General features: G+C 33.9%; 1 protein-coding gene across 1 annotated transcript; it reads right to left on the minus strand.

Annotated features, from left to right (window-relative positions):
* Positions 1 to 1,707: 1,707 nt before the first annotated feature.
* Positions 1,708 to 6,920, minus strand: LOC132935360 (uncharacterized). Its single transcript, XM_061001924.1, has 3 exons — positions 6,894 to 6,920; positions 2,978 to 4,344; positions 1,708 to 2,932 (listed from the first exon to the last, which is right to left on the minus strand). Exons 1-3 carry the CDS (start codon positions 6,918 to 6,920, stop codon positions 1,708 to 1,710), a joined length of 2,619 nt encoding a protein of 872 aa, XP_060857907.1.
* Positions 6,921 to 9,948: the final 3,028 nt, after the last annotated feature.

Genomic DNA, 9,948 nt, shown 5'->3' on the forward strand with positions numbered 1-9,948 from the left:
TTTTCTAAACCTTTAAAGTGTAAATTAGCTAAAGAAGTTTCAAATGCAATGTCAAAAATACTACTCAAGCGCTCACCAAAACTATTACAGGTAGATAACGGCAAAGAATTTTACAATGCAACATTCGATGCGTTGATGAAGAAACATAATATACACAAATATTCTACGTATAGTACAACGAAAGGGTGTATCGTAGAACGCTTCAACAAAACTCTTAAGGGAAAAATGTATAGGGAATTCACTGCACGAGGCTCACACGAATGGGTTTCTATTTTACCAAAGTTGGTTGATGAATACAATAATTCAAAACACAGAACAATATCTATGACACCAATACAGGCCGATGCAAATCCTTCATCAGTGGAATTAAAACAGCGCAAAATTATTAACGTAAAAATTAAATTCAACGTTGGCGATTATGTTCGCGTTAGTACATATAAAGGCGTATTTACAAAAGGATATTTACCGAACTGGTCCACGGAAATATTTAAAATTATAAAAATTAATAAAACGTTACCCGTTACATATCAATTACAAGATTATAATGGAAAACCGATCGCTGGTTGTTTTTACTCTGAAGAAATATTAAAAACAAATTATCCAAACGATTTTTTAATAGAGAAAATAATTCGTAGGAAGGGGAAACAGATATTGGTAAAATGGGTGGGGTTTGACAATACGCACAATAGCTGGATTTATACCCGTGATGTTAAAAAATAATTTCAGTCGCTCTACAGACATGAACGTGTTTGGTAGTTCTCGGGATAGTGAAACAAAAAAATTTATTTCAAATCTCGAACATTCGCTCAAAACGTATTCGTCCAAATTGGTTAAATTAAAGAGTTTGTATCACGGTTTATCATTGGAATACGGAGATGTGGAGTATACAGAGATACAAAAAATATTTGATTCGTTCAAATTCAGTAGAATTTACGTCAAAGGTTTGCACAAACAACGGATTATCAACGAGTTTATGCCGCACGCCACCGTCTTTGACATGGAAAACTGGGAAAATTGTCCTCGGCTTCGTGAATTGAACGAAGAAACACTACCATGTTGTATTTTTCATATGGAGTTTAATCCAAAACAATGTACATCGTATAAAGTATTTGCATTAAAAAAATGGTATCTTGATAATGTTTAAGATTATAATAATATTTTTTTAATTAATAAACAATAATAATAATATTTGAACATTGGTTTATTTATTTTTTCCTATGTTTAAGGAGGTTTAATTAAAAAAAAAATCACAGATATATACAATAATATTTGAACATTGGTTTATTTATAAGGTATAATTAAAAAAAAATCACAGATATATACAATAATATTTAAACATTGGTTAATTTATAAGGTATAATTTAAAAAATCACAGATATATACAATAATATTTAAACATTGGTTTATTTATAAGGTTTAATTTAAAAAAAAATCACAGATATATACAATAATATTTGAACATTGGTTTATTTATAAGGTATAATTTAAAAAAAATCACAGATATATACAATAATATTTAAACATTGGTTAATTTATAAGGTATAATTTAAAAAATCACAAATATATACAATAATATTTGAACATTGGTTTATTTATAAGGTATAATTTAAAAAAAATCACAGATATATACAATAATATTTAAACATTGGTTAATTTATAAGGAATAATTTAAAAAATCACAGATATATTACACAATAATATTTAGTTCTACAAGTACCCCCATGGTAACGTTTCTATTACGTCACCGGTCGAATACATAACCATACGTTTATCGTATTCCATTTTAAACGTCTTTGATGTAATTATTGTCACTAATTCCTTAGTTTTTGAATTTCGTGTTATTTGTTGAAATCGCAGTTCTATGTCCCTTATTTCATCGTTCATTATTTTTCTCATACTGTCCATATTTAATTTTTGAATATTTTCGTAACCAAGTGTAAATCCTTTTATTTTTGTCGTTGTCCGATTTTCAATATCTGTGTGCGCTATACTTTTAGGGCCTGTAGATACCCAGTCGGTTATATGTATACCTGGTCCTAATTCATCCGTCCACTCACCTAGCATACACCCCGTCTTCACTTCGACATCATCGTAAATATAAAACACACTATCTGTATCGTAATATACGACTTTCTCGCCGAGATTATCTAACATGGTATATAATCTTAATCTAGCATTCGATGTTGTGAATGCAGCTACGTATATATTAGTATTATATTCGTGCCCGACGTATTCATTAATTTTTTTATACGACACTTCCACTAAATCGTCAGTCAAAAAAACTATGTTTTCAGTTTCCAATTTACTGTCCAACAATACTTGGTACCACCTGTCCGGTTTTGATATTATTTTGGTTTTCGTCTGATTAGGCCTTTGTCCAAACTTACCCCAAAACGAATTTAGACATATTTTAGCAAGTGCTCTTAATCCAGGATTTTCTTTTATATTTTCAATGTCCATATCGATTCCTACTGCATTTTTTACTGCTGAAATATAATCATTAACCGTCCGATAGTCATTTTTCCACGAGCTTGTTTCTAACTTAATTTTTAAAAATCGCTTAATATACTCCTTAAATAATGTGTTGGATTTTTTTTCAAAATGTTGCACTTCATAAATTTTCATGATTTTATATCCTTTTTCTAAAGCTTTTTGTACTTCGTCCGTTGTCCAAGTTCCTATAAGTGCTTTCTGCTCATCGTTGTGTGTACATTGTCTAATTTTATCTAGCTGGCACTGTTTACAAAGTGTAAATATTAATTTATTAGTTTTCACCGGAAGTACGGGATGATATAAATCGGTCGGCGGTAGTATTTTGCATTTGATGAAACCATACCAATTTGATTCCGAGTATTTTTTTATTGATGGATTAAAAAATTGTTTAGGATGACCTACGGGGTAATTGTCATAGTACATTACTGTTGGGTATAAACTACACACATCAATGTATTTAATTTTTTTATTTTTAACCATTAACTTTGTGGCATTGGTCCTTCCTCCGAAAAATGCGTCTCTGGGGTTTAGTGGTTCAATTACATCATTTTGATACTGCATCATTTGTTTGTAATTTTTGTGCTTTTTCCATTTACAACTCCACATCTCTTCAACTTGGTACCCTTTTTGTTTCAAATTAATTGTCCGTCTTATCGTATCATTGTATAAATCAGTCATAGTGTTATTATTAACGGGGTTAATATCGTTAGGATTAAAACACTCCGGACAACCGTGCCAGAAACAGCCATGATATTGGTATACTTTTTTCTCTGTCTCGTCGTAACCGTCTACTCTAGCACCACATATAGTAACTTCTCCACCGTTTAACGCGTGTTTTATATTTTTATTTTCGTTCAATATTTTGCTTTTCAGCCACTTTATCGAATCGTCTGAAAAATTGTCTTTTTTAACATTTTGAACGACTGCTATAGTACCACCGGACAAGTCGCTCTGTCGATAAATGGCCATACAAACACTAGCGATCGTTATATATTTAAAAGGATCAATATTACACACGTCCAAAAATTGTTTTCTCAGCTCCAAACACCCTCTTCGTAATATGTCGACATCCGAATTGCAATATTCTTCCAACTCCAATTGGAAATCAAATACATAATTCTTATTTATCAATTCGTCGTGCCAATTTATAAATACTGCACGGTGTTTCGTCGTCATAGAATTATAACCGTAATGCGTTTTGTCCGGCAAAGGTCCTACATATCTTTGATTTTCCGGCGTATTAAAAAAATGTGGAAAGTACCCTTTTTTTGCTTCTTTAAGTCCAAACGTTTTCGGAAATTCAGATAATTTTGACTGTATAAAATTATGACTATCTATGAATTTAATGTTTAAGCCCCCATATTTTATTTCGAGCATCATAATTTTGGTCCCGTTACGAATTACTTCGTACTTGACGGTTGGCATATTTTTTAAAATGTACTGTATAATGAAATAGGTGTCGTACGCTTTCGAATTATGTGCTATGTAAGTTGTTCCTTTCATTACTTTGCTCAGCGCCCATTTACAAAATTTATCATTGGCCGAACCAGCGTCGTCTGTAGAAAATACATATTTTCGGCCTTCAAAATCGTGAGCAATAACCATATTTGGTATGTGCGTACCGGTATTTTGCTGAGCTTCATAGTCAAAAAATACATAATTTGTCGAAAACGTACAGTTTTTCTGTTTTTCTGTTGATTTTTCGTTACAGATACATGATTCTACACAATGTCCTCCTTTACCGGTTCTCCGTTGCATATAACATTTATGGTCACTAATTCGAATGTTTTCTTGCTTGCAATTATGACATTGTCCATAACCGCAAACACTGATGTGCGTGCGGTCATTCCTCTGTACGACAAAATTACAACCATTACATTTATATTCTTTATCACAAACGTGTTTATGTTTTCTTAAACACTCATTATTAACACAATAACGGTTACACTCGTGACAAAAAACCTACAAACAAACCTAACCCTTGCAGGTAAACAGTCGGTGGACAAATTCTTGCGTTATATTATCATATACGTACAACATTATACACGAATATTTTTTAAATAATTACTTTCTGACGTACACATATTAATTGTATTGTGATAACGCAGGATAGGGTTGTGCTGTGTGGTGTGGTGGTCTGCCGGGGTGGAGTGGTGTCGGCATGGGTGGAGTGGCGGTGGGTGTCTGCCGGGGTAGTGGGGGGGTGGACAGCCGAACATTATACACGAATATTTTTTAAATAATTACTTTCTGACGTACACATATTAATTGTATTGTGATAACGCGTGATAGGGTTGTGCTGTGTGGTATAGCGGGGGTGGAGTGGGGTCGGTCCGGGTGGAGTGGTGATGGTGGCTGTCTGCCGGGTGGAGTGGTGGTCTGCCGGGGTGGAGTGGTGGCGGTCGGTCCGGGTGGAGTGTGTGTGACGGTGGAGTGGTGGTGGTCGGTCCGGGTGGAGTGTGTGTGACGGTGGAGTGGTGGTGGTCAGTCCGGGTGGAGTGGCGGTCGGTCCGGGTGGAGTGGCGGTGGCGGTGGTTTGGGTAGAGTATGTGTGGCGGTGGAGTTTGTGTGGAGTGGAGTGTCGCCTCTATGGACCCACTTACTACTTGTGACCAATTCAATTTCAACTTATATTTAATACACGAAAATTCCGAATATACAAACGCCATAATTTACTGGAAATTAAATAGGAAAAAATAGGGATATTCAATAACAATTGCCATTGGACGCCTGCAGGAATCATAATAGAAACATATACCCCTCGTTAATTCAATAACATAACAATTAACACAGTTTTTCCTGACTTTAATACTAAAGAAGAAAATGTAGACCATTTCTTACACGAATGTTTCGATCGCTTAAAATTATCCCAACAAAATCCTATAGAGAAAAATAAAACCGACAGTAATTTTAAAACAGACAAATCCACAATATGGTACTCAAAATTTTGTCAAGACTGCGAATATTTGTCCACATCCAAGGACATACTAGACGACCAAGATGACAGAGAACAGTATTGGAGCGAGGGGGGAAACGTTATGTTTTGCGAAATATGCGGAAACTACATAAGGAAATATCGGAACCGGCCTATACAAGAAGACGAGAAAGCCATAGAAACCAAAAACCAGCTTATTCAACACAAAAATGAAATCAAAATCAACAATCAAAATATAAGCGTAGATTCAGATACTGAACGAAAACAAAGTGTTGTCCATAAAAATAAAATTAGACGGCAACGAACAAAATGCAATTATAGACACAGGCTCAAATATATCATGTATAGATTATTCCCTAATAAAAAATAAACAAGTCACTAAACCCAAAGACCAAATAACTATAACAGGCGCTGGCAACAACGAACTGATACAAATAGGAACAACAGAATTAACAATTACAATCAACGCACGCCAATATCAAATCAAAGTATACGTCGTTGAAGGACTAAATTGTAAATTACTATTAGGAAACGATTTTAATATTAGATACAACCTAATAGTCGATTTTAAAAATAAAAACATACAAATCGATAATAATTCTATAAAAATGGACGAAATATGGTACGAACATAATGTAAATCACAACTTAAACATTTGTACAACTGAAAGCATCACAAGTGCAACCAACATTAATAAAAATAAAATTAAAATTATATCTAACGAAAATATTACCATACCTCCTAAGACTAGGTCAAAATTAAAAGTGTCCACAAAAATGCAAGACAAGCAAATACAATATATAATAAAACCAACTGAGCGCCTACAAAATAATAAAAAAATAACTTTAGAAACAACATTATTAAATAGTGATGACGAAGTCATATTATACAATTTCTCCAATACCTATAGTAATATACCAAGAAACATGATTATAGCAATTGCCACTGAATTAAATACGATTGAACGCGATAAATACGAAATAAAAAATATTAATTCAGACAATAAAATTATTAATATAGAAAAAATAATAGTAACAAAAATAACAGAAGTAACGGATAAACAAGGTACAATAATAAAAATACCTAACGAACTTAGCTATGAACAACGTATAAAGACACAAACACCAATAAACAAATTCAAGCGTTTATTCACCTCAGACCCTTTAGACTTAGGATGCGCACAAGTAGAACCATGTGAAATTAAATTTAAAACAGACAAATCAACATTTCAACCACCGTAATTAATTAAAGAAATCCGGGAAGGTTTCGAAAATCTTATAAATTTTATCAAGTCCCTTGAATAATTTTTCTGAATATAACTTTAAACAAAAACACAAGATTTAATATAACTGTACAAATTTAACTTTCCTCAAGATTTTATAACATGTAATACCTTTTACCTACCACTCAACAAGCCACCGTCGTAGACCAGCAGACCGCTCCGGCCGCCAACGTTCTTTCATACGATTTCTACGGATTCATCATCAACCATCATTCTCCATTACGTCCCGGACCTGCAAATTGCAACACTGTCCACGACGAAAATTTTTCACGCAACCTCACCAACCTCATGTTTAGTATCATCTTTTATTCGTTTTCACGACACTGAATTTTCTTTTCGGTTGTTGTGTACGACTATATGATGAGGACACCGCCATGGGCCACCGATGGCCGAAAGGCCAATCCACTGTACACACTACCACTTTAAGTCAACTTCTCAAGCCGGCTGTCACCCACGTTATAGTTATATAATATATATATATATGCATTATATAATGATTTTAAATCAACGAACAAATTTAATTTAACTACCTTAAAAATTTAATATTTCTCCAGAATTTTATAATATGTAATACCCTTTTAAGAACAAATATGTAATTTAGCACCAGATTAGTAAAATCAATAGCAAGACATTAGCAGATTTTATACTAACTAAACTATTGTAATAGTATAATAAAACAAATTACATTTAAGGAAAAATAATAAAATATTAAAAACATGTTACAAAAGTAAAAAAAACAAAAGAATAGAATGTATTTTCAGCATAATCAAAAATTCACGAGTCAACGAGTAGCAACAATCTTCTGAGACAAAGGGCGAATATAATATTTTCAAAGTAGACAATAAGCATTAAACCAAAAATTATAGAAACAATAGCAAATAAAATTGTTCCATACGAAGACACGAAAAAGACACAGTCCAAACAGAAATTTGAAAAGCAGAAATATAGATATAAGAATAAAAATTACAAATCAAATTCGACAAAACGAAAACAAGCAAGATAATATTCAAATACTTACCTTATGAAATACAAGAAGAGAAGAAGAATTAACTACCACAGAATCAAAGAATGAAATACCATAGAAAAACAACGAACATTTATTGCTATTTGTCGAAATAAAAATATTATACTTCAAACTGTGAACAATCTCTAAGAAAACATTTTTCCACAAAAGGACCAATCAATACATTTTTATAACCTTACATTCATATTTATTTATTTTTTTTTAGGCACGCATTATATAATTAATTATTAAATAGTAAGATTAAATTAACATTTAAGCATAATTTTATAGTCAACGACGCAAATAAGCCGAGACAGTAACCTAGTAATTATATAAGTTTAGTATTTAATTTTGTAATAAGACATTTTTATGTAGCAATAGCATTAAAAAATGAGGGCATTTTTTCCAAAAAACAACGGGCACTGTCGTATATTGCAGACAGTCGTCAAAATAATATTATTTTATATATATGTAATATAGGTGGGAATATTTCAAATTGTAAATTATTGACATAGGTCAGGCCAGCGAAGCAATAATGTGCTGAGCCGACAATAATATTTTCTATATAACACCGCCGTACGTGCAGGCACAGCCCCCCGTTGTCGTTGAGTGATTCAGCGAGAACGTAGCTACGATGTGCGTCTGAAACGCCGATCGTAGTACGGGCTAGGCGATCTGAATTTGCTAAGTGTTTTATTTATGTTTGTTTTAAATACAATAAAAGTGTTTCCGACCTGAAAACCCGAGTTAAACATTATTTTAGTCATTATTACGTTCTTACCTTTTATAGGAACAGCGCCGGGATATACGTACTATGTGTCAATGAAGTTTTATTAAACTGAATAGTGCCAAGGTATATGTAATCTTTGAGTCATTTCAACTAGATAGGAACGAACTAAGAATTGACAAGCGCCTACCATCGTACCTCAACGAGTTAACAGTGCCATTATAATTAACTTTAGAGAGTGTCATTAACTAGAGAATACGAGGGTAAGGCGATAGTTGGTTTACCGCGTATTGTCTAATACGGGTGATACCACAGCATCTTGAAGAGACGCTACAATAGTAGTCGCAGAGGCGCTTTACTGAAATTCTAGTGAGGACGCGCAGCAGTGCGTCGCACTTGCAATTTTCGTAGTCAGCATCTTGAAGAGACGCTAAGTCAAAAATCATAATACAACAGTCAGGGGAATCAATCTCCGGGAATCAATCTAAAAATAATGTAGTTTTTTCCACATCGAAGACGAACCTACAAACCCACAACGGACATAAATGAAAAGGGAACGCAACAACTGGTGGCAGCGGTGTTCGTTGTCGATGCAAATTATATTCAAAATCAGAATTCACTAATAAAAAAAAAAAAAAACATCATAACTTAAATTAAGTAATATTTACAATATTATACAGACTATTGGGTATTATATTAATATATTAGGTATACGTTATATTACTTCAGCTAAGTACGCACCAGTGCGTACCATACGTGCGATTAGTATATTATTAGTATTAATCCTCGTCATCAAAACTAGCGTCGTCAATTATTCCGCGAAAGGAAGTGCTATTACATATATTTTTAGTGAGGACACAGTCACAGAACGCACTCACGGAACACACACGCTGAAGAGACGCTACAAAAGTAGTTGCAGAGAAGGTAAGGTTAGGATGTCAGACGCATTCAAGTCCATGGGATATCAATCACACATGATTGCCTACGCAGACGACATAGCACTCACTGTCGGCGGCGCAAGGTTAGAAACAGTAAGAAAGAGACTAATGCAATATTTTGACCAACTAACAAACTGGTCAAACAAGTTCGGCCTAAAATTCTCAATGGCAAAAAGCCAAATTATGACTCTAAAGGGTGGGGTGAAACCCACTTATACAGTGCCATTTGGCTCAAGTGCAGATGCAACACCAATCAAAGCAACCAAGACAGTAAAATACCTTGGAATCATTATAGACCCGAGACGATCATTCAGAGATCACGTAGACGGTATCTCAGACAAGTTCAAGGAAATGTTTACACGTCTACGCTCCATGACATCAGCCAACTGGGGGGTAGAACAGAGCACGTCATTGGTAATATACAAAGCGGTTTTCCTGCCAAGAATTACCTATGCTGCCTCCATATGGCAGAAAGCACTAGAGCTTAAATGCTCAATTAAAACGCTTGGGAGCACCCAACGAGACGCCCTACGTGCCATAACTGGCGCATATAGGACAACGTCCACAGCC

Source organism: Metopolophium dirhodum, chromosome 1, assembly GCF_019925205.1.
Source record: "Metopolophium dirhodum isolate CAU chromosome 1, ASM1992520v1, whole genome shotgun sequence".
Taxonomy (NCBI): Eukaryota; Metazoa; Arthropoda; class Insecta; order Hemiptera; family Aphididae; genus Metopolophium; species Metopolophium dirhodum.

Excerpts from the sequence above, each read along its gene's own strand:
- LOC132935360 (XM_061001924.1), bottom strand. The coding sequence starts at position 6,920 with ATGGTTGATGATGAATCCGTAGAAATC. Across the intron at positions 4,345-6,893 it reads ATGATGAATCCGTAGAAATC|AGGAATGACCGCACGCACAT; the intron begins GTATGAAAGAAC and ends TTTGTCGTACAG. Across the intron at positions 2,933-2,977 it reads GGAAGGACCAATGCCACAAA|TTTATACCCAACAGTAATGT; the intron begins GTTAATGGTTAA and ends TGATGTGTGTAG.